The sequence below is a fragment of the Crocuta crocuta genome, unplaced genomic scaffold (genome assembly GCF_008692635.1).
Source record: "Crocuta crocuta isolate KB4526 unplaced genomic scaffold, BGI_CrCroc_1.0 scaffold154, whole genome shotgun sequence".
NCBI lineage: Eukaryota > Metazoa > Chordata > Mammalia > Carnivora > Hyaenidae > Crocuta > Crocuta crocuta.
The window spans coordinates 14,555,057-14,580,072 of NW_027530545.1; the positions used below are offsets into that span (position 1 = coordinate 14,555,057).

Consider the following 25,016-nt stretch of genomic DNA (forward strand, 5'->3'; position numbering starts at 1 on the left):
TCAAAGTGAAATTTAAATATATATGATATATTATATATATATATATTTTTGAAATCTTTTATATATTCTATAGAGATAGAAAAGAAAGAGGGAGAACCAGGAAATTCACTGGTGTAAATTAATTCAGTCCGAATCCAAAGACCTTATATAGCTGATGATATAAGTCCCAGTCTGAGGCCAAAGGCCCCAAAACCGGGTGTTGATGTCTGAAGGCAGGAAAAAATGGATCTCTCAGCACAAGAAGAGATAGCATAGTTGCCGTTCCTATGCCATTTTGTTCTATTCAGACACTCAGCAGATTGTTTGGTGCCTACCCTCATGGATGAGGGAGATCCTTACTCGGTCTGTCAATTAAAATGCTAATCTTTTCCTGGGACACCTTCACAAACACACCCCGAAATAGTGTTTTAACAACTATCTGAGCATCTCTGAGCCCAGTCAAGTTGTCACATAAAATTAGGTTTGTAAATTGTGTTCTTTGTTACTGTTATGAGCTGGACTGTGTCCCTTCCAAATTCATGTGTTGAAGCTCTAACCCCCAGTACCTCACAATGAGACTGTATTTGGAGAAAGGGGCTTTAAAGATGTGATTAAACTAAAACTGGATCCTTGGAGTGTCCCTAATCCAGTATGACTTGTGTCCGTATAAGAAGAGAAATTAGGACATAGACAGAGATATCACACACATGCACAGAGAAATGACCATGTGAACACACAGGCGAAGAAGCTATCTGCAAGCCAAGGAGAGAGGCCTCTGAAGAAACCAAATCTCTGATATTTTAATCTCAGACTTACAGCTTCCAGAATGTAAGAAAATAAACTTGTTTAAGCCATCCAGACTGTGGCAATTTGTTATGGCAGTCCTAGCAAACTAAGATAGATTTTGGTACTGGAATAGGGTGCTGCCATAACTAATATCTAAAAATGTGGAAGTGACTTTGAAAGGCTCCACATTAGACCCATCCCACTGAAGACTAGGAAGATATTGAAATATACTAAAAAAACTCCTGGGTATAAATAACCGGTGTTGAAGGACTCATGAAAAAATACAGTATAGGACAATGAAGAAGTTAGGAATTACTCCCTTTAGAACTCTTTTTTTCTGGGGTGCCTAGGTGGCTTAGTCAGTTAAGTGTCCAACTTCAGCTCAGGTCATGATCTCACAGTTCATGAGTTTGAGCCCCATGTCAGGCTCTGACTTGACAACTCAGAGCCTGGAGCGTGCTTTGGATTCTGTGTCTCCCTCTCTCTCTGGCCCTCCCTCACTTGTGCTCTGTCTCTGTCTCACAAAATAAATAAACACTAAAAAATAATAAAATAATAAAAAAAGAACTCTTCTTTCTGTTATCTAGATTTTGAATGAATATTCAAATCCTTATTCTGCTCACATAGGTCTTCTGTATTGATGGTACCAGAGAGATCCATTTATTGGCTGTACCATCACTATCAAAGTGAGACAGATGGTAAGGAATTTCTGTTGATTATACAAGATATAGTCAGTGGAAGGAGCATGGGTTTTGAGTCCTGCTTACCTCGATTCGTATGCTCCTTCTTCCAGTTACTTTGGTGTGGCCTAGTGGCCAATCTAAGCCATAGATTTTTTTCAAGGAAGATAATTCTAGCATGTATATATAAAAACTCTTCATAGGTTTTCTGAGTACATATATGATTACTCTGAAAATGTGTGTTTAGAGCCACTAGAGCCTTTGTTTCTGCTTGGGTTTGACCATGACTACAGTGCCCGACTTACCATTAACTATTGTTTTTAAATCTTGGTGATCTAACACTGTGTATATGGTTTTATTTTAGGTAATGTGCCGAAGTATTTTGGATCTCCCAAACTCTAATTCCTGTCTTTAGCAGGTGGCTCTTGGCTAAAATCTCAACACTGTTGTTAGAATAGCAAAGATTTGAAAATTCTATATTTGTTTTTTGTACACATTACATTTTTTATCCAATTTTTCTTCATACTCTGATTTGGTTTTCTGTATTTCAAAAGACATCTTGTCAATACTGTCCATTTGGACAGACTTTGGTAGAAAATGATATAAAGTATACCTTCTCAGAGTAGAATAAAGGAACTCCTCAATGTCAATATTAAATACATTTTCATTGTGTTATTATTTTTATTAGACTATACATTTTAATTTTAGGAATAAAAATTAGCAATACTAAAATTTTTCAAAATGTCCATATTTCCTAGTAATAGCCACTATTGTATTTGATTTCAGTTCATTCAGTTTCTTGATGCAAATATACACTGACAAATGATTATATACTAAAATAAGATCACATGATAGACACTCACATTTATTTACTTTGCAATACATTCTGAACATCATTCCATATCATAGTATATAATTAGATGCTTTTAATCTCCATGGTTGCCCAGCGTTGCATTGTGTTTTTCCCTACTTTGTTTCATCAACCATTTATCATTCAATTATTAGATGTGTGGTTTTGTTTTTGTGCCTTACCCTTTTGTTAACTATTTTTTCCAAGGATAAAAAAGGTTTGTAAATATCTTTGTACTTTCATTAGTTTTCTCTGATTAACACACAGAAATATGTTGGAAATATTGGGTCCAAACATATAGACTTTATGAATGAAACTAGGTATGATTTTGGGTAAGTGACATCATCTCTTTTCGTCACATTTTCCTTGTTTGTAAAGTGATATGTTTGGACTAATTGTTCACTTATAATTATAAAGTGCAATATATTTAAATCTGAGTCCCAATTTGAACAACAACAGATATAAATTCTCCTTAAATCCTTCTAAAATACCTATGAAGATATTGAGAAGTCAAAATACACATTAGCAGTAAAATTAAGAATAATAGAAGATCTGTTAATAGTATGCAGTAACTGAGGAGCTAATCATAACATTTTTGGTTCACAATTAAATATTTGTGTTCAATTTTGGTCAATGGTTTTATAGTTTATTCTTTTGATACTTTAAAATAATATACCAGGATAGATCTAAGTGAATGGGTAGCCTATTTATGCCTAAGTGCACAAGAGATAATAGTTCTTTCCAAATATTTCTTATTATAACCCCAATCTAGTGTATCAGAGGTCTATAAGAACCGGAATCCCAGATGTCTGTCCCTTAATTGGGTTATATTTTTCCCTTTTAGAGAGCAAAAATACTGCTAATCTTCTCTTCCTATATCCATTCATCAACAAATATTTATTGAGTACCTACTATATACTAGACAATATCCTAGGCACCAAAGGATTTATCAGTGAATAAAACACGCAAAAAAATGGTTATCTATTATTGGTTGAATTTGGATAATATTTGCTTTTTAAAAATAGTTTTCTGTGTAATTCATATTATTTTTCAAAAACAGAAGAAAAAAATCCAGTTTTTAAGTTATTTGTGCCATCTCAAAAGAAAAAGATCTAACTCTGATAGTGCATTCCTTCTGAAATCATATCAATTCAGGCACTATTTTGAAAATGGCAATATGGCAAAATCCAAGATATTTCTTATAATATATATTATTGCTTCTTGCCCATAGCAAGAACAATTCTCCATTTGGTCAAAAAAAGATATCAATGTTAGTTTTTATGTTTTACTTCTTCATTTCAAACAAAAGCTAAAACTAACGTACTGTGAGAATTTTCCCTCAATCTATTACTTTTTCCTTTTTTTTCTTTTTGGTTTCATTAGATTTATATAGGCATCTGTTTTTTGTTCATCTCTTTTAGGAAAAATGGTTTTCCACAAAATTATCTCCTTTCTTTGATCACTCATGTGTGAGTGTATGTGTGTGTTTACATTTTTCATGCTCCTCTATGGTATTCCATATTTTATGGCTAGAATTGACCTCTCATCTGTGTGTGGCCTTTAGACATGGAACATATTTCTATGAAATTGGCCTGGGAATTCTGCCTGTTGTACACTCCATGGTCTCTTTAAATTTATGTCTGTTTCTCTCTGGCAGATTATAAAGTCCTTCAAGTGAGAAGCTGTATCTGATTTATCTCTTTTGCCCCAATAGTTAACACCCGTTCTGCATGTAGTATGTTCTTAACTAATGTTGCTAAAAAATACTGTCTCAGTACCTATGTTGTATTGTGTGCTCTGACAGCCTGTGATATGATCATCTTTCTATTATCATTGTAATACCACATCATAATTTCCAAAAACTGTAAGAGTCAGAAAAAAAATAGAAGCGTGATTGATTTTATCATGATTTTTTATTCTTTTTTTTTCATCTTTATGATTCTATCTAACACTGCCCCAGGGTGTTCAGGTTAAATAGCTTTCTTTAGAGAACTGAACAAGTTTAATTCACTATCTTAACTTATTAAAGGAACACAATTTTGTTAATTTTTGTTCTCTCTCCTCTTTGCCCTTTGTTTGTTTACTGATTTCACTGGGAATCTCTATCAAAAATGGACAGAGAAGAAGAGAGTAAAGTAGAGCCCCTGCTCTCAAGCGCCTCTGATTCTATTTGAGGACAGACATGAGGAAAAGGAAATATGGCAGGGGCTCTGGAGATTTGAGTAGTTAAATAAGTGATGCCTATAAAAGAGTATTAGACAGCAATAGTAGACAGTGAAATAATTGTGAGGACCATGGAATGATTAGCTAGAAATTTGAAACTCATCCTGTAAGCAGTAGGGGAACACTGAGAACATTTGAAATAGGAAGTATCACAGTCATAAGAATGTTTTAGAAAGGTCTTGATGACATTGTGCTCCTCAGGAATAGGAAGCCATGGGTTTGAAAAAAATAGATTTTTAAAATGGATCCCAATTTGCATTGTAAAGGAGGACAAAACTATTGTTCAATTAAAAATGGCTTTTTGGGGGCACCCGGTGGCTCAGTTGGTTAAGTGTCTGGCTTTGGCTCAGCTTATGATCTCTCAGTTTGTGAGTTCAAGCCCCATGTCAGGCTCTGTGCCGACAGCTCAGAGCTCAGAACCTGCTTTGGATTCTGTGTCTCCTCTCTCTACCCCTCTTCTGCTCTCTCTCTCTCTCTCAAAACTAAATACATATTGAAAATTTTTTAAATAGCTTTTTTAAATTTTATTTTTATTTTAGAGAGAGATAAAGCAGGGGAGAGGGAGAAAAAGAGAGAGAGAGAGAGAGAGAGAGAGAGAGAGAATCTTAAACAGGCTCCACTCTGAGAGGATCCCATTGGCTTGATCCTATGACGCTTGGATCATGACCTGAGACACAATCAAGAGTCAGATGCTCAACTGACTCAGCCACCCAGCCACCCCTAACAAGTGGCTTTTCAAAGTTGTTTGTGGTAAACAAGGCACACAAGGGCCAAGCAACAGGGGATATTGTATCTCGGGATTGCAGTTTGTTTTGCTTATTTAGTTTTTTTCTCCTTTGGCTCCTTTGTCATCTTACTATGGAAATCCTAATAGCATGTACTTCCTAAGACTATCTGAGAAAAATAATATATATATAACGAACATGAGTATTGTTCTTCAACATAGTAATCTTAAAAAAATTAAAAAGTGAAATCTTAAAGCTGTTGCAATACACCAGACATAAATGACCACAACTGGGTATAATTTGGGCTTCTAGGATTCTGAAGATGAAAAATAAAGTGCAGGATGTTTTTAAGGTGCTTGTTATTGAAAATAAGGCAATATATGGCATAATTAAAAGACAAGTCATCGATGATAGTACCTGGGAGGGGAACTACACTAAGTAAAGCCCAGCTCAAGTCCTATTGAGAAAGAAAAGGTCAGTGGGTCATTACCTTAGAAAACACACAGAGGAATTAGCTTTATAAACGTTTTTGAAGCAGATTTGTAAAATGCAGAAGGATGCAAAATGAATACATAAATACCAAAGGGACATTCATTAAGAGACCAATCTGAATTAGGCGTTTCGTCATTTTCTTTGGTTTTGTGATTGTTCCAATCTAATTATTTTATTAAAAGTTCAGCATTATTTTCTAAGTCCTTAGGGTGAAAAACATATAAGGAAGTGCACAGGTACTAGAGAAGCCTTTGTCAAGACTTTTGGGAAGAGGATAATGAGTTCTGTTTCTGTCACAAATTTTAAAGAGGTAGGAATTATTCTCTACCTCACAGCTAATTAAGCCTTTCGTTTCTCAAAATACTGGCCTTGCAGAAAGAAGACTACACACAGGGTTTGCTCTTGCCCGGTCTCGCTGTCAGGAGCTGAGCAGCACTCTTCCATGTGGACCAGCGACCTTGTGGCCCCCATAGAGAATACTTGAGGAGAGCTCAAAGTACTTGTCATGATGATTTCAAACAGAGCACAACTTTTCAGCAGGGGTATTGAGCAATTCAACTTTAGCCACTTATTTTGTCCACATTTCAAGAGTCAGGTCATCGCACGTTCCTTATTTGCATTCTGCCCCTTGGCATACCTTTAAAGCACCAAATATGAGACCTGCATGTGTTTGGAGTAGTAAAGGCCAAGAAGAGCTGTCACATTGGTATCTATCTTTTATGATCCCCGGTAACAAGTCGTAGCTTTTCTTGGTTTTCACCTTGCTTGCTATGCTGCCGGGAAAACATGCAATACAGATGTTACATCTTTAATTCCAGTTTTTGCTTGGAGAATACAAGTGTCACTGCTTACCAAACAACATTTATTACAGAGTTATATATGTTGGGCAGCCATTGTTTTAAAGCTTTGATGTTGTCATGTGATTTTCCCTTGGTTTGGAGATACATTCTCGGCTTTTCATATAATCAGCAAATCAGTATAACCAAAGAAACCAAACCCAATATAACTACATAATATTTTCATTTGTAATGCTACCTCTTTAACAGTTTAATTTTTTCTCTCTATTTAGACTGTTTTCCCCAAGTTTTACTGCTATAGAAAACAGTCACCATTTCAGATGCTTTTAACAACAAAAGCCTATTTCTTGCTCATATCCCATGCTGGAACAAGTCAAGAAAATGAGATCAATCAATCTTCAACTCAGTACTTGATCCCAAAGTAATTATAAACACTTACAAGAAAAGGATCAAACACATACAGTCTAACTATCATCATTGATTCAAGAGTAAAAACATAGATTCCTTATACTATCATTGTTCAAGAAAATATGTTCCTTCTCCTGTTTTATAGTAAAATAGTAGCAGAAAGAAGTCATTCTGTTAAAGGAATATAACACTTAAGCCTAATACTTCTTCCTTCTTCCACTGAGCATACAAATCAGAAACTACAATTATAAAGATATTGGCATGAAATATACAATCTTTAAACTTATATATTCATAATATTTATCACTTGAATTAAANAGCTTTTGTACTAATCAACTTACCTTGCAAAGTAAAAAAGAAGGAAGGACAAAGGGAAAATGTTTTGAGGCAGCAAAAGAAAAACATGCAACATAGAAAAGTGTCATATAAAGTAAAAAAGGAAGTGGAGTTAAGAGGAAACAGAGTTGACATCATAAGAGGCTATATTGGTGGGCAATGTGGGACAAAGCAGAAAGTATTGCTCTCTCCTGTTATTACAAACTAAAAACTGAAATGGGCGAATTGCCTGATGATATATCCTTTGTGAGGAGGGAGAATAGATTACAATAGATGTCTGTTTGATTCCAAAGTTCACACATGCCATTTGTGTCACACCATANTTTAATTGTATATATTATATATAATAGTACATATATACACACATGTATATATGTGAGCATGTGTGTATTATGTATATATGTTACGTGTGTGTAATATATGTTATGTGCATATATGTTTTGTATATATGTGTATATATATGTGTATATATACATGTATCTAGTTTTAAAAATATTTTTATTTATTTATAAGAGAGAGAGAGAGACAGTGTGAGCAGGGGAGGGTCAGAGAGAGAGGGAGATACAGACTCTGAAATTGGCTCCAGGCTCTGAGCTGGCAGTCAGCACAGAGCCTGACGTGGGGCTCGAACCCACGAACCGTGAGATCATGACCTAAGCGAAAGTCGGACGCTTAACCGACTAAGCCACCCAGGCGCCCCTACATGTATATAGTTTTGATGGCAAAGTATTCATCAGGCAAGCACTTCTAGAATTTGTCATGGAAAGAAAAGCATTTCTTTGTTGGCTGCATCCTGGGATGAGAACTGAAGTATCACACAATTTATATCATTGAATAAGTAAAAATTTTACATGCCCGAGTTGCTAGAATGTGATCATCTGATTTTATAAAGGGAAGAATTAATAACTGAAAAGGGAAAGGGAGGGATAAAGGAACCAAAAAAAAAACAAAAAACGAAGAAAATATTTTCCTTTTACTGTAGTTCTTACATGTAAAGTATTTGCCATAGTGGATTAATATTCCTTTCTGTGAGAAATGACTGGTAGCTAGTTGAAAGCATGTTTGTTTGAATGATGCTATATATTCTTCATAGAATAGATTATGGCACATGTACATGACATGTCTCTATACATGTGTGGTCATATGTGTTCAACCGTGTGTCCACCATGCCTTCATGAATTCATTCATTTTGTCAAATGACAAACATATTGATTGACCAGACATACACATTGACCATGTGCCAGACACTGTTCAAGAAATGAGAGAATACAAAGATGAATAATGGATAAGTCAGTTTAGCATAGTCATAGGAAAGTATATTTCTAGATATTTATGAATGCATATATAATTCAGAATTGGAATCCATCATATTTATGATTGTATGTTGATAAAATGCATAAAAATATTTTAACCATCCCCAGATTGCAGTTTTCTCCATAGGTAAAATATTACTGTAATATTTTATAGCATTTTAGATTGATTAAAGACATTTGTCTCTACTTCCTGAACCAGTTTTTAGCCCCTTGCCTGCATAAACCTTCTCACCTTGTTAGAAAAGTCATCTAACACTTGGATTAAGAAAGAAATTTGCATTAATAGGCATCTTTTGTCATCAGGCCTCCAAAGTTTTTATCTGCAGCATGCTTCTATAAATGTTGACAAACGTGACTGTTGTATGACTAATTAACACTTACACAGGATACCTAGATTTGTTCATTCATATTGAACCTTGACTTAAGCAAATCATTCTCTATCTCATATGTTTTATTTAACTTACTTGTGTTTCTAAAACAATTAAATGAAAAAAAAATTTATGAAAGATCAGGCAGGTCCTAGATTTTGAGAAGGCTGAAATGTGGTAATTGGGAAGTTCCTATCAATACTACTACAAGGTCCCTTAATCAAGTATAAGTGTGTGATGGAAAACTTTGGTGTAACCTTTTGGTGGATATATAGTAATCTTGTAAATAGAACAAAGGGAATGCTGAAGTACCAGAAATGAAAAGGCCATTTTTATATCAGGATCACTTTTCAGTGATTTAGGCTATAAGTTACTATGGCTAGCAGCAATATCCCAGGATATGAGCACTACGCTAGGAAGTAAATGACATATATTTTACAGACATCACAGATTCAAAACCTTGTGATAACACTTGCTGATCTCCCTACCATTGCCCCAGATTTGCATGGGATTAATGTACCTTGAACAATACTTAATAAGTGCATTTGGATATGTCGGACATCCTCATAATTTGTTTCAGATTTCACCACCCTGTATCACAGAATCTCTAAGAACTAGGAAGGGCCTTCAAGAGTTTTTTTTTAATAGAAAAATTCTTTATTGTTTACCCTTATTTTGTGCTAAATCAGAAAATATTCAGGTGGCAAACTAGTTACTTTGTGCACATGGCACTAAACCTAGAGAATTTGCCTCCCCCACCCCCCAGTTTGATATGTTTTTAAGATGATTGTGGGACTAGACTTCTGTCTGGGCAATGTGTAGAGAGCTTTCTACATTACAGCACGTATCCTGTTTTGTCTCCCACCATTGGCTATAGCATTATAACCACTATTTCTAATGCTTTTATGTCTTCAGTTAACATCCATCCTATTACTTAGTACTAATTTTATGATTATTCTTTTTCCCGTCCATTTGGTGCATTCAGTGTATTCAGTGAAGTAGAAATTGTCCACTCACTCTTAAAAATACCCCATGCTTTCTAGATTTGCTTTCAATAAAATTTTGTGGAGACTATCTAGATGATAAAAAATTTCCATTACTAAATATTTCTTTTTTTTTTTTTTTTTTGATGTTTATTCAGTCATCATTTCACACTTTGGGGGCCATTTCTGCTCAAGTGGCCTGCACAGAATTTTATGTTTAAACATTTTTAACTTAAACCACCCAATCTTAACAGACTTCCTTTTCTGTATAATTTCTTGGCAAACTAGATTTCATCTTTTCTTTTATAACCTTCCTTACTTCTAAAAATAAATCACTTTAATCCATTCTATTTTTTTTTCACGGCTACTTCTTCAATTCCTTATTCTCTTTTAAAACTTTTCCTAAAATAATTGTTGGTCAGAGTTTATTGAATATCTCATTCTCTCTCTCTCTCTCCCTCTCTTTCTCTCTTTCACTTTTCACATTAATACTTCTCAGAAATCAAGAACTCTTTCTGGGTGCACCTGAGTGGCTCAGTTAAGTGTCTGACTCTTGATTTCTGCTTAGATCATGATCTCACATTTCTGGAGATAGAGCCCTGCATTAGGCTCTGTGCTGACAATGCAAAGCCTGCTTGGGATATTTTTCCTCCTTCTGTCTCTTCCCTTGCCCCTCTTATGCTCTTTTCATATCTCTCTCAAAGCAAATAAATTAAAAATATTTTTTCTAACTTCTCTTAATATTGAAATAAGATTAGTTTTGTCTTACTAATTTTATCAGTACTAGGTAACAGAGATATAATGTAACATTTTAAAACTATACAGGAGCACCTGGTTGGCTCAGTCGGTTAAGCGTCTGACTTTGGTTCAGGTCATGATCTTGCAGTTTGTGAGTTTGAGCCCCACATTGGGCTGTGGGCTGACAGCTCAGAACCTGAAGCCTGCTTCAGATTCAGTCTCTCTCTCTGTCTCTCCCTCTCTCTCGCTCTCTCTCTCTCTCCCCCTCTCCCTCTTCCCTGCTCAGTCTCGCTCTGTATTTAGGGGCGCCTGGGTGGCTTAGTCTGTTAAGCGTCCGACTTTCTNAAGTATATATATAAATAAATAAAACTATGCATTTTAATATATTATTATAGAGTTTAGTCAAGTGTACCTACAAAAATAAACATAAATTTAAGCTACTACCTTAAGGTAGTAGAAGAAAACAAAGCAAGGTAAGACCTAGCTTTTGCCATGTAAGATGTTAAGTTAAATCTCGGTCGAGAATAGAACTGCATAAATAGAAATTGTAGTACAAAGCTGTATGTAAAAAATACCAAATAAGTGAAATATAGAGTGAATAGTTATTGATGTTAAAATTGTATAGATACATTTATAATTGATGGATCTTCAAAGATATCTTTGACACATCTACAATATTTTGGAACCAGCATAAAATTGTGAAGTTGGTATCAAGAAGGATATAAGTACTCTTTAATAACATGTGCCTCATTGTCACTGCTAGAGACAGAATGTTAAACGTTACTGTCCACAGGTCTGAATCAGTGTTGTAATTCCTGCGATTCTACTACTCAAAAATATGTACTATTTCCTTTTGTTCAGATAATAGTTTGACTTTCTTATTAAGGAGCTGGGACTCCCCTGGGCATGAGGGAGTAAAGAAAAGCTTTTCTTTCTTCTCCCACATTGAATTAGAAGGATCACGGCATTGTCATAGAAAACAATGATGAAATCATAACACTACATTTTATTTCTACTACTTATTAGCTATGTTTTTCTTTTACTGGAAAATTATTTAAGCATGTACTTCTTCATTTCACACAGTGAATAATTCCAACTCCTAGGCTATTATAGAAGTGAATAAGAGTATTTTTCATATGAATATACTTATCCTAAGATCTGGCACAAAGTTCAGCAAATGTTAATTGGACTTTATGCAAAATTTTGCATCAAAGTTAGGCAGGGACTTTTTGAGGCATGTTACAAAAAGTATGAATCATTACTTAATATGAAAAGCATGCCTTAGCTCAGAAAGTTGTGAAACAATAACAGATTAAAAAGGTGTCTTACAGTAAAATTAACAAACAAGTGAATAAATAACTAAATATCTGTCTATGTAACATTTTGCAGTATTACTGTCTGTGAGGGGAAGGGTACAGAAGGTACTGGGAGCTACATAGAGTAGACAGATTCAAAATCAAGAACACCATGCAAATATCCTCTTGTCAACACCATGAATAAAATTTGCAAAATTAATTGTAAAAAAGATTTGGCAAATGACTAAATTTTTAAAACTTTCTTTATGTAATATATATGGAAATACTACTAAATAAATCTTGTTAAGAAATTATAATAATATTTTTATCGATTGAGATTTTTGGAGCACCAAAACATGCATTCAAAACATGCATGGCACAATTTTTTTAAGGCTTCCTTAATCCCTTTGTTCCATTGTTATCCCCTGTGAGATTTTATTTTCTGAGTGTCTCCTCATCACGGTTAATAAGGGCAGCCTCTCTCTCTCTCTCTCTCTCTCTCTCTCTCTCTCTCTCTCTCTCTCTCTCTCTCTCTCTCTCTCTCTCTCTCTCTCTCTCTCTCTCTCTCTCTCTCTCTCACACACACACACACACACACACACACCTGAGGAGAAATTCAATTCCAAATTGCTTTAAGGTTCACCTTTGAAGTTTACTTTGGTCTGGAGAGTGCCATGACCTTAAAGTTTGATGAAAAGAGGGAGTAGTTATTAATCTCATTATTTTATTTTGAAGTTCTCCCAAAGCAGGTGCCTCGAGACCGTATTTCTGCAAAATGACATTCGTAGTACATGTAAGTTGATCATTGTTACACAGTAAAAGGCAACATCTCAGATTTTAATACACCTTCAGTATTTTTTATCTGACATTCTCAATTCTCACTCTACCTCTTCAGAGCTAACACTATTTTGGATGGCTGAATTATGTATCATATCTACGCTTAAACGTAAAATCTGTACCTTTTTAAATTTTTAATTTTTTTTTTTTTTTTTGAGAGAGACACACAGTGTGAGTGGGGGAGGGACAGAGAGAGAGAGACAGAGTCTGAAGCAGGCTCCAGGTTCTGAGCTGTCAACACAGAGCCCAATGTGGGCTTGAACCCACAAGACATGAGGCCATTACTGAACCAGTCAGATGCTCAAAAGACTGAGCCACCCAAGTGCTCCTGAAAACTTTTGCTTTTTAAAGATTATTTTTATCCCCTTATATATGCCAAACTTATTATGACACTCTAAAAATGTTTACTCTTCTTTCTTTTAATATCTGCTATACTCTTCCTTTTACACAAAGGTATTCCATTGTACTACAGAATATTACAATTGAAACAGTATATTGTTACTGTACAATAATTAAACAAACTTTTAAAGGACACAATAAATTAACTATACATTTCATATAGTCACATTCAGATGAGAATTACTTCCCAAAATCAAAAACCCACTCAGTTTTCTAGGTATTATGTAAATTTCTACCAATGTAAGTTAATCTTTTGAACAATCATGCCAGACATGCACATTATTATTTTCACCTAAAAATTAAAAAAAAAGATTGAAAAATATTTTTATAAGAACAAAGTCTGTGGGATGATAATCACAATTTTTCTCAAATAATTCTTGAAGTGTGATTTGTGAATTACTTGCATCAGAGTCATGTTGTTAAAGTAAAAATTTCTGGCTCAAACTCCAAGCTGCTTTATGAAAATCTCTGGTATAGGAGACTCTAGAATTTCAATTTTATCATTTTTTTCAGTTTGATTATCATTAGTCTAATGTATAACATAAATGTATACTATTGTATACATACAAGTATAATGAAAGTGGAAGAATAAGATTAAGAAAACAATGCAGCAGTTATCTTTCTTTTTTATTGTCAATAGCCTTAGAGAGAAAGGAAGAAGTAAAAAACAATGTGAAATCTATAACACTTTACCAGGCAGCTATTCACTTCAAGAAACTGCTAGGAGCCATAAAAAGTAATGATATCTTGCCATATGCAACAATATAGATAGAGCTACAGAGTATAATGCTAAGAGAAATAAGCGAATCAGAGAAAGACAAATACAGTATGATCTCATTCATACGTGGAATTTAAGAAACAAAACAGGTGAGTAAAGGAAAAAAGGGGAGAGAAAGGGAGACAAAACAAGAAACAAACTCTTAACTATAGAGAACAAACTGATTACCGGAGGGGAGGTAGGTCAGGGGATACAGGAAATAAGGGATCGGGATTGAAGAGTACACTTATCACCATGAAAAACATAAATAAAATGAGTTTTAAAAAAACTTCTAGGAGTAATATCTTTCTATGATGATGGGAAGAAAGAAGGATAAATGATAGTTTAAATAAATAAATCTCTCTCTACCTTCCTCTCTCTCTATCCATGTTCCAGCAATACTTTAAATAGTTAAATAATTCAGACCGCCATGGTGATAAACACAAGAAAAGAAAGCTGGTTTTTATTCTTCTAAGGTTAAGGATAGTAGGAAACTTATTATAGAATAAGTGTAAAAGGAATGATCTTCAACATGCAGGTGTTTATGCTGGAAAGAAAAAAAAATATATATATATATAGGGAGGGCCGTGAAGGACTAACTTGAATATAATTGTCTGAGAATGCTTAGCTGGGAGCAGTAGATTGCAACAGTACAGATTAAAGATGACCAGGGCATGGACTGTGGATTTTGCTTGAGGAAAAATGAAAAAGAGACAGATGCCAGGGATATTATAGTCAGCATGATAATGCAAATGATTCACTGAGGAATTGGACAGGAAATTTTGATGATCCTCAGACATTCTGATTCTTAAATGCTCTGCCATTAATGGCTTTGATCATTGTAGTCTACTCACAGTATGAAGATTTATGAATTTCTATAAAGATGATAAAAATACTTGATCTTAAATCAACCACTGGAAGAAGAACTCATGGAGCAGCAAATGCCTTAAGTAGTCATTTAAGGTAGTTAAACCTTAAGTTGCCTTGTAAGGTAGGCAACAAGAGTAATGATTTCTATTTGATTTAATATCTCAAAAGAGATTATTTTTTAAAATTGGAACAAATGTAGAACAGTGGAACATATTTTATCTTTGGCCATAAAACATTGTTTTATAAGGAGTATAAGGAAAATTGCAAGGTGATCATCAGCTGATTAAGATGTATAACTGTTAAAATTATTTATTTCTTCAGCACAGTCTCTGAGTTATTTCCAGTATGTAATAAGTAAAATATTCCCTGAAGATTAGGAATTTAAATGTGCTTCTACAATTTAAAACAGAAGAGCTTTATTACCATGAGCAGGTGATTTTTTTTTTATCCATAATAAATAATGGATTTCGAGCTATGGATAAAATAGGTAATTAATCAGTACTGTTAACAAATACCACCTGTCCTCCCTAAATGATTCCAGAGTTTAGAATTAAGAATCACACTATCTTTATCTTCTTTGTTTAAAAATATCTCTTAACTCTTTTGGAGTTCTAAAGCCCTATTTTTCGTAACTTGCTAAAGTACTTGAAATACATGATGTTCATGTCAGAATACAATCTGGTCATTTAGTATTTAATCCTTTCATTCCTGAGCATTCCTTTTTTTTTTTTTTTTTTTTTACTTTCAAGCATCTCAGTGTAATGATGAGCCCAGAGGTTCATATCATAACAAAAATATATATCGTAACATAACAAAATATATCTCAGGTCATTCCTCTTATTTAACATCAGCCCTGATTTAGGTTTGTTTTGTTTTTGGTTATCAAAGGAGGTAATGTAAAGAGCACATTTTTATATTTTAATTTGTAATTCAATATAATTGCACAAAAATAGCATTGCGTACATCAGCTATATAATAAAATTATTAAGCAATCGGTATTAGGTTTTTCCCCCCATTGGAGTATGAAACATCCTCAGGAAGATTTAACAAATTTAAAGCTACATAAAAAAAAAAAAGGAATTTTGCAGTGATCAGAATTCACTCTGATGTGTCTACAAACTCATTCTAAACACCTTATTCTGAGTTATCTGTGGATTGTGTCAAGACTTAGAAACTTTAAAGATTTGAAAAATTTTCTAGATCACTCATCTGCAAACCCACAACTGGAAAGGAAAATAAACGATTTTAAAAAGTCAATGATTTTATTCGTTGTTCACTTTATTGTAATTATGTGGAAATGTGCTCATTCCATTACCTCACTTCAGGAATGTAGACAGAGTCATTGACCTGGCCTTAAACTTTATTTATCCATTTTAATGATTTATTGCATTATGGTATGTAGTAAATATGTATAGGAAATAAGAATCTAAACAAAAAGGTAAGATGCATGAATGAAGACCCAATAGTAATATGGTATTACTTTTCATTTAAATCATACTCCATACTCATACTTCTACAATATCATTATTAATCAAATAACTATATTCTTGAATTGTAACATTATTGTCAATTATGTTGCCATTCATATATGTTTTAATGAAACAAATTTTTGTTTTCACGAGTTGAGTTTTTCAGTAATGATGATTTTATGAGATTTTGCCCATGTTTTAAGAGAGCCAATACTGTCTTCACGAATATCCTAGATAATTCACATGGCATCATTGAAGCCCAGTTCGAAAAACAGCTTCAGCTTTCTGAATTGGCTATGACAGAATTGGCATAAACCTTGAAATTGCAGTTATTTAGTCTGGCCACCATGCCCAGAGAGATCTACTTGGAATGGTTCTGGAAGCTGTTCTTTTATTGTGTGCAACTATTCTTAATATGGTGGTATTTGACAGCCATTTTAAGTAAGAACTGAAGCCAATTAAATGGTTTCTCTGTGGATTTCCTCTGACAGATGCACAGAGGCATCTTATGTTAGCCAATACGCATTATTTAAACATAGCTAAAACCATTCCAACATTTATTTTGATGCAACCAGCTAATTATATGGCTGTGACTTATGTGTAAGTAAAGGACTTTAATCAGATCTATTATTTTCATCCCCTGCTGTACTCTTTTCACAGAGTCATGGTACCTATAAGGGGCAATGGAAGACAACATCGCCCACTAAAAACCTGGGCACATTCTCTTGATTCCATAGTAATTGAAGCCTGATTTTAAATGGGAAAACATTGTAATTGCCTTTCCATGATTAGAAAAGTAAAAGTTCTGTAGCTTGAACTGACAGATATGACCATTTGCTGTTCTGTGGTTAGTTACACTTCGGACATAGGGCAAGCCAGAAAAAAAATCCTAGAAACTTAATAAAGATGGATTTACTTGAAGGGCAAACTTCGTTTTTATAGGGGCTACTTATAATTTTCAGTACTTCTTAAATTAATTCCCAATTCTTAATTCATATTTCAGTTTTGCTATAAAATACACTAAATTGGATATTTAACATAAAGAAAAATGACCATAAACCTAAATTTTTAAAAGTATTTCAACAAGTGAAGTCCAGTTGAAGTTACCGTCAGCATAACAGCAATACATAGGACATAAGCACAACTCTCTACCTAATATTTATGAATCTGGGATGGCTGGCTCCTCTAGTTGACTTTGTTGGAAGTTAGTACATTAGCAGATTTGTGAGTTTTGTTATGAACCAATTATTTTTCTTCTTTTCTTTATTTTTCTAGATGCTCCACCAACTGGTCAGGCACACAATGTGAGAGACCAGCCCCAAAGAGCAGCAAGTCTGATCATATTAACACAAGTAAGTTCCTCAGCTTAACATCATGGGAGTTCTACATGGTACAGAAATCATTCTTTTATGCCATTACTGGGGGCTTGAGTCTTGGAAAATCCCCTTCAAAGAATTTTGCAGATGTATTGCAATCCAGGTGTTTGGGGAAAGATAGAGCACTGAGATCACCTGGTGACAAATTCCAGCATTTATGTTCTTTCGGCAGCAAGGGTTCTAACTTTTGCAGGTTTCAGAAAGCACTGCAAATCTAGCATAAGCTTTTCTTGGGAAATGTACGTTAGTCTACTAAGGCTGCAAATATCACAGTGGGTGTGATAATGGTACAGGAAAAAAAGTCATTTTAATTAGAACAAGGTGTATTTTTTGAAGTGCATTTCAGATGTTGTTGGAGAGCATATATGACTGGTGAGTCTTAAAGAAAAGTATCTTAACAAACAAATCTTAATAAGGATCATAGTTCATTTATTGCTCCTTTATATTTAAATTATTGGTTTTGAAGTGTTTTAAAATATAGTTTAACATTTGCAATTCCTTTTTTGTGCAATTATAGTCTACGGACAGGTCACTGGTAAGAAAGCCCATCTACATCATCATTGTGTGTCTATGTGTATATTTTTAACAACTTTAAACAATTTTATGAAGATTTTCAAAATGAAAGTTTCCCAATTCACCATACTGTCATTAATTTTATTATGAGTGAAGAACTTTTGAAATATGTAATATCTATCAAGTGGGTAAATATATTCTTGAAGAAGAAAAATTATATCCCTGATTGACAGATACTTACTTCAGCATATATTTCTCCAATCCGTCACTGCTGGTGAAAAAAAAAACTTGCTTGAAAACAAAAAACATACTATAGAGTTTGTGAAAAAGGAAAGGCACTATCAAAGTCAAAAGTATGCAATTTTTATATCCTAGATGCAGGATCTCAGTGTTTGCTGATCTACGTGTTTGTTGCTACTCCCACCAAATAGTTTCTCTGTCACTGTTTAAAATTCTCTAAGCAACACATCCAAATTTCCACCATTTAGAAATCTGGGCTAATAAATAGGAGCATCTTTGAAAAATGTCACATAAGTCTAGAATAAATAGTCTAGACATGAATATTTCAATTTGCAGAGATAAGATGAGTAATCTTTGGTCATATAGTATTTGGGGTTTACCCTGGAATTTGTGTGTTGTCCTTAGGGAAGGGAAGGGAGGGGAGGGGAGGGTTGAGGTAGGGAAATGAAGGGAAGGGAAGGGGAAGGGCCTTAAGAAAACTATGGGGATATTAATGTAGTAATAGGATACTGGAATTTGAGAAATTGGTTCATAAAAATTAGTAGAAGAGGCAAAATATACTTTGCCTAATTTGATACTGCAAAAGGAGAGGGAAAGAAATACTTTCTTTTCTCTCTTCCCAGCATCTAGGGCTTATACCCATATTACAAATAATAGTTCTGGAGACACATAATTTACATATGATTTTGTGAATTAGTTACAAAACTCAGCAATCATTAATAGCATTGTTTTTATTTTTAAAATTTTTTTTTAATGTTTACTTACTTTTTGAGAGACCAAGAGCAGGGGAGAGGCAGAGAGAGAGGGAGACACAGAATCTGAAGCAGTCTCCAGGCTCAGAGCTGTCAGCAGAGCCTGACGCAGGGCTCGAACCCATGAACCACAAGATCATGCCCTGAGCTGAAGTTGGCTGCTTAACTGACTGAGCCACCCAGGCGTCCCTAATACATTGTTTTTAAATGAAAAATATATTTTGAGTTACTAACCTATATAGAACACACTGAATTTATCCATTGAGAATTGTGAAGACAAGTTATTGTAGCCTTTTGTTTATGGTGATTTCTCAGTTATCTAAGATAAATGAGATACATAGCATATTAAAAAGTCAAAAACAACTTTAAATATTGATAAACTCTCTGAAAAGAAGGGTACAGAGTAGTAAATCAATTGAATTTTCAAATTTGGCATAAGTTCCATCTATGAGGGAAAGCTTGGTGTTTGGAAGATGGTTTGGAGGAGGGAGCACCAGATGTGCTATAAATCTCCTTTATGAGGCAGATGCCTTTTATTACATGCAACAGTTCTAAAAAGGGACTTTTTAGGAGTTGCAAGTATTTGTAACCATTTTTCCAAAGAGTCTAATGTTCTTCCTTCCATCACTGATTTAAAATCATTAAATTTAATAGAAGTATCAGTGCACGTTGAAAGGACTATTAGCTATGTAAATGTCAAATTTTCCTAAATTTGAGCAAACTTGGCCACATGATGATACTATTAAAAGGTACTTATCCGACATTTATGCTTAGAGAAAGTTGCCTCAATAACTCTGAAGGAAGGAATAAAAGTAGTTAAACTGATCCTACCTAAGGTAAGAGGATTATTTTTTTCTGTTAAAGCCCCATGGTTTTGAATGGTTGTCAAATGTTCCCCAAACTTGGAGAGAAGTCAGCCGCCCAAGAGGAAGGATAGATACTTTAGCAGTGTGTTTTCAGAGCTGCATTTCCATTTCCACCAACAGTGAAGCATTCCTTAACCATCATCAGACCTTGGAGTAATAAAGAATGCATGGGTTCTGTTGGCCTGTCAATTGGCAAGGAGATTTACCTTTCCAATTGATGCACAGATTTCTTAATCATCTCTGAGTAGTCATAGTGATGGTTTCTGGCTGTTGCTGTTTAAAGTATCTAAACACCAGCCTGTAGAATTAAACACATCTATTATCCTAGCATATTCTGCTAAGATATAAGCTACTTAAAAAAGCTTGTCTGACTCTTCTGAAGTTATTTTGAAGAGTTTAAAATTAAAGATGATAAAATATTCCTTGTATACTTCTATTTTAATTTTACCTAAAGTTTTAAGGGAATGGATGCTCAATGCTTGAATTATGCTGTTCATATTTGCTAAAACTAAGGAGGATAAAAATATACTCAGAATTTGTGAGGCAGTACTATTCAGATGCTGTGTTTTACTACAGTGACCAGAGAGATGTGATCTCTGTTAGGGGGCTATGTTTCTTCTTTTCCTAGCTTGCCTTTATCTCTTATACCAATCATCCTGTTTCAAAATAGAAGAAAAATTATGTGATACCAAGGACCCAAAATTTTGTAAATTTAGTGAGATAACTGAAAAATGCAACAAAATAATGCCTTTGTCCTAATTTTCCCAAGGTAAATATTTATCAAGCCTCTACTAAGTGTCAGGTACTGAACTAGATCCCAGCAACAAGTCAGTGATTGAGACAGATTGCCTCTTTTATGAAGCTGAGACTCTAGAAGGGTAAACAGCAATAAAACAAGGAAGCAAGCAAATAAGTGAACATGAAGATTTATAAAATAATTGTAAATTTTTATTGGTCCTGCGAAGGAAGCAAAAAAGCAGCAAAAATAGAGAATGGCAGGGGAGAACAGAGGTCAGGAGTGAGGTCTCTCAGGTGATGGTATGTAAACTGAGATTTGAAGGATTAAAAAGAGAAGAAGCTAAGGGTATTTCCAACACAAGGGGCAGGAAGGACAAAAACCCTGGAAGAGGAAAGAGAGAGGTCCAAGGGACTGAAAGACCAGTGTGCTGGCATCAAGGGTCGACAAGAGGGAGAGTGATACAAAGGGAAGATATTTTACTTATGACTGTTAATGTTACAGTTTATCCCAATACTTAAGAGAAGACATCCTACTCACAAAAACATCCACATTCACATGTATGGATATGTGTAAACATACATTTAAGAGCAGAATATATAGCAACAAGTCAAAAGAGGTCAATTGTAATGATACGTTTAATCTATATTTTTCTACCAATAAACAAAAGGTCCTTTTCCTCAGACTCCCAGGACACTGAATTATTCTGGTTCCCTTCTTCCTTCTCTTGAAGCATTCATCTTCTTTGTGAGATACTCCTTATCAATTTCTTCTGGATAACTCATTCTCTACTTCCCACTGTACACACCTTCCATGGTGATCAAGAATTCCTCCACCTCATTTACCAACTCTATGTTGATTACACCTACATTTCTATTCTCAATCCTGGTTTGTCTTCCGAGTTTGAGACCTAGATCCCACTGCACAATTGCAATATCCATGTATATATCCATGGCAATATCTACCTGTATCATCTGTATTCCATGGGAATCTCAAGCTCAACATGTCCCAAAGTGATCTCACCACCCCTTCCCCAACCCACGTAGAGTGTTAATGCAATATATATTTTTAATTATTTAATAAATAAACATGTGTGTCACATTTTCTATATGCAGGTCAATCCGACTGACATTACTATGAGGTAATATTAATGATGACTCTCATTTTATGGATGTGTGAACTTATACTTTCTCAAGGATACATTGCTAGTAAGCTGAGGTTTGGACAAAGATAATCTGGCTCCAGAGTCTATTATCTCAAGTGCTGTGCTTTCCTGCCTCTCCCAGGGAGAGGGTCTCTTCAACGGAAAAATGTGATAATACAGTCCTTTCTAATAGGAAATGTTACATAATGAGGCTTCAGAACAATGTTGCAAAGGAAGGCTTGGTCTGTTTTATATGAGAAGATTATCGAGATGTTGAGATATCTCCATCTTTAATAAATGCAGAATGTGTTTTTTTTTTTTAAAAAAAATCAGTTTAGAATAATCCACCAATAAGTTACTGCTGACAAAAATCATCTACACTAAACCTTGATTGATATATGTTACAATATATTTACGGCTATATATTCTACTTGGGAAAAAAAACTTACTTTGATAAATATCTGTCTTATAATTCTAAAAGTATATGTTGTTCCCAATGGTTTCCTTCAATATAAAATTTTATGAAACCAAATTTTAAAATCTTGCCCAACTGCTACCCTGTATTACTTATTGGCTACACTAAGCATTATTTCAGTTAGTTACCTTAATTGGTTGTGTAAACTTTAGAAGTCTACACTCTTAAACAGAGTGCTACAATGTAAAGAATTGGAACTACCATCTGTGATGGGAGAAAGAAAAAGAAAAAGGTAAGTTTTGTAGCATGTATACATAACAGCATATCTACCTTATATGGGAATAAAACTATATACAACAAATAAAATTTAAAAAAATAATTATCAATTTCAGTGAGGGAAAGTAACTTTATATACCTTAAAACCAGGATTGGTAAGTAAGTGTTTTATATCTACCAATTTACCAGATATTTTAGGGGGATAAAAGATAATGAAGTAAGGATATTTATGAAGTCATGATCAGTCAGTTGAAGTCAGAGTTTATGAAGAGACCAAGCTGTTCACTGGTATTTAAAATTTGTGAATAAATGTTAATTACTATCCAAGGTGCCAGATTCTCTACTTTCATTAATTACTAATAAATTACACATTCATACAAAGTTCATTTTCCCAAAACCAAGATGGCAATATAATATGAAAGTCACTAAGTAGTCCTGGTAAGAACATGAAATAATAAAATGAGCTTTACACTTTAGGAACAGACTACACAAGGCTNTATATATATATAATTTTTTTTATTTTATTTTTTGCCTGGAAGAGGTAGTTATTTGGCTGTTTAAAGTTCCAAATTACATTATGTTCTACATGAGATTTCCTTAATAAAGACTTTTTGGTATTTTGGTAAGAGATCTCCAGTATGGACTATTTCACACAGATATCTTCTGTCTAGAGCTATGAAAACTGATCTATCTTACTGTTTATACCTAAGCAGCTGCTTATTGTGCTGAACATTACTATTCATTTCTACCACAGTATTTTTACAGGCACTTGTATTTGTAGAGGAAGATCAATATATTTAATAATTCCTGATATTTCATTCTGGACCCATTCAAGATCTCCATATTAAATTTCAATTAGTTTGGGGTTTCATTTGTTTTAGTTTTCAGATGACTCAACTGAATCAACCAGATGCACAATCCACTGGATTATGGCCAGTAGAATTATATAAATGTGTGTTCAGTCACCATTGATTTACAAGAATTTACCAGCATGTACTTAATCATTGCAAGTAAATTTGTATAGTGAGAATCAGACTCTGCCTGACAAAGATAACAATATTTCTAAACCTCAAGGTATTTAACACACAAATGTAAGCTATCTAAGGAAACAATTCCAGCATATCAAGTATTTAACAGGAGAGTGATTTTTCAGTAACATAGTTATGAACGAAGAATGTAGACGTTTGGCCCGAGTTTCACATTCATTACATCAGTGGTCAAATGATTTAGTGCAATAAGGTGTTCAGTTATATCAATCTTTGATTGATTTTATTTTTGTTCTCCTATTCACTAATTTTTTTTTTTTTCAGGAAGCATCGCCATCATTGTGCCTCTTGTCCTCCTGGTGACTTTGATAACGACCTTAGTAATTGGTTTAGTGCTTTGTAAAAGAAAAAGAAGGTAAGATTCAATGGTTTAGACAAATAGTAAATATATTACACACAGTTACAGAAATGTAGGGATGTTGTTCCTTTTCATTTTTAAAAACAGGATTTATTCCAAGTGCAAAGTCTTGTTTTCAAACCATTTTATCCCTCTATTTCATTTTAAAGTGAGTAAAATTCAGAGAGCTCTTCTCCCTTATGTTGATGGAATGGATCCATTTGTATATTCTAACAAAACTAACAAGGGGACATAGTATTTAAAATTTCAGTAGAATTTTACATTTGTGGTAGTTTTTCCATGAAAGAACAGGAATCTCTGAATGTGTAAGATGAGTAATGTCAATACAAGAATACTGAATATGTATTGTATATCACAAACTGAGTTTAATTCACAAATTCTATGCTTATTTTATATATCCCTGGAAGTGTAATTTTTCCATTTATTTGAATAGGCAATTAAAAAGATCTGGAAGGAGTAGGTTGTCTATAGGGTTATTATCCAGAACCAAGGATGACCTGGGTATTAAAAACAGTCTATTTCAAAGATTCTTTATCACAATCTGTTACTCACGGTCTTCAGAAATAAAGGGTAAAAGTAAATTTTAAAAATTATAAAGGGGGCTCCTGGGTGGGTCAGTCAGTTAAGCATCCGACTTCAGCTCAGGTCAGGATCTTGTAGTTCATGAGTTTGAGCCCCATATTGGGCTCTGTGCTGACAGCTCAGAGCCTAGAGCCTGCTTTGAATTCTGTGTCCCCATCTCTCTCTGCCTCCTCACTACTCACACTATCTCTCTCAAAAATAAGTAAACATTAAAAAATACATGTTAAATTTTTAATTAACTAGTGAATATTCAGTTTCAACTAATATATTAGCTACTTAGGAGGAATATTTTCCAATTGCATTTTTTATTAAATCTAAATTGGGGAAAAAAACTTATCACATTTAGACTTTTTTGTTCTTCCATGATTTGATAAATATCATTTGTTTTAAATGAAATTTATTAGCTC

General features: G+C 34.1%; 1 protein-coding gene across 1 annotated transcript in view; it reads left to right on the top strand.

The window, feature by feature from the left end:
• The window catches only part of LRP1B (LDL receptor related protein 1B), a 1,854,983-nt gene that overhangs the window by 1,818,916 nt on the left and 11,051 nt on the right, over window positions 1-25,016 (top strand). The window contains exons 88-89 of the mRNA XM_077767810.1: window positions 17,581-17,657; window positions 23,934-24,024. Of these exons, the coding sequence (XP_077623936.1) occupies window positions 17,581-17,657; window positions 23,934-24,024 (168 nt within the window). The remainder of the gene's footprint in view (window positions 1-17,580; window positions 17,658-23,933; window positions 24,025-25,016) is intronic.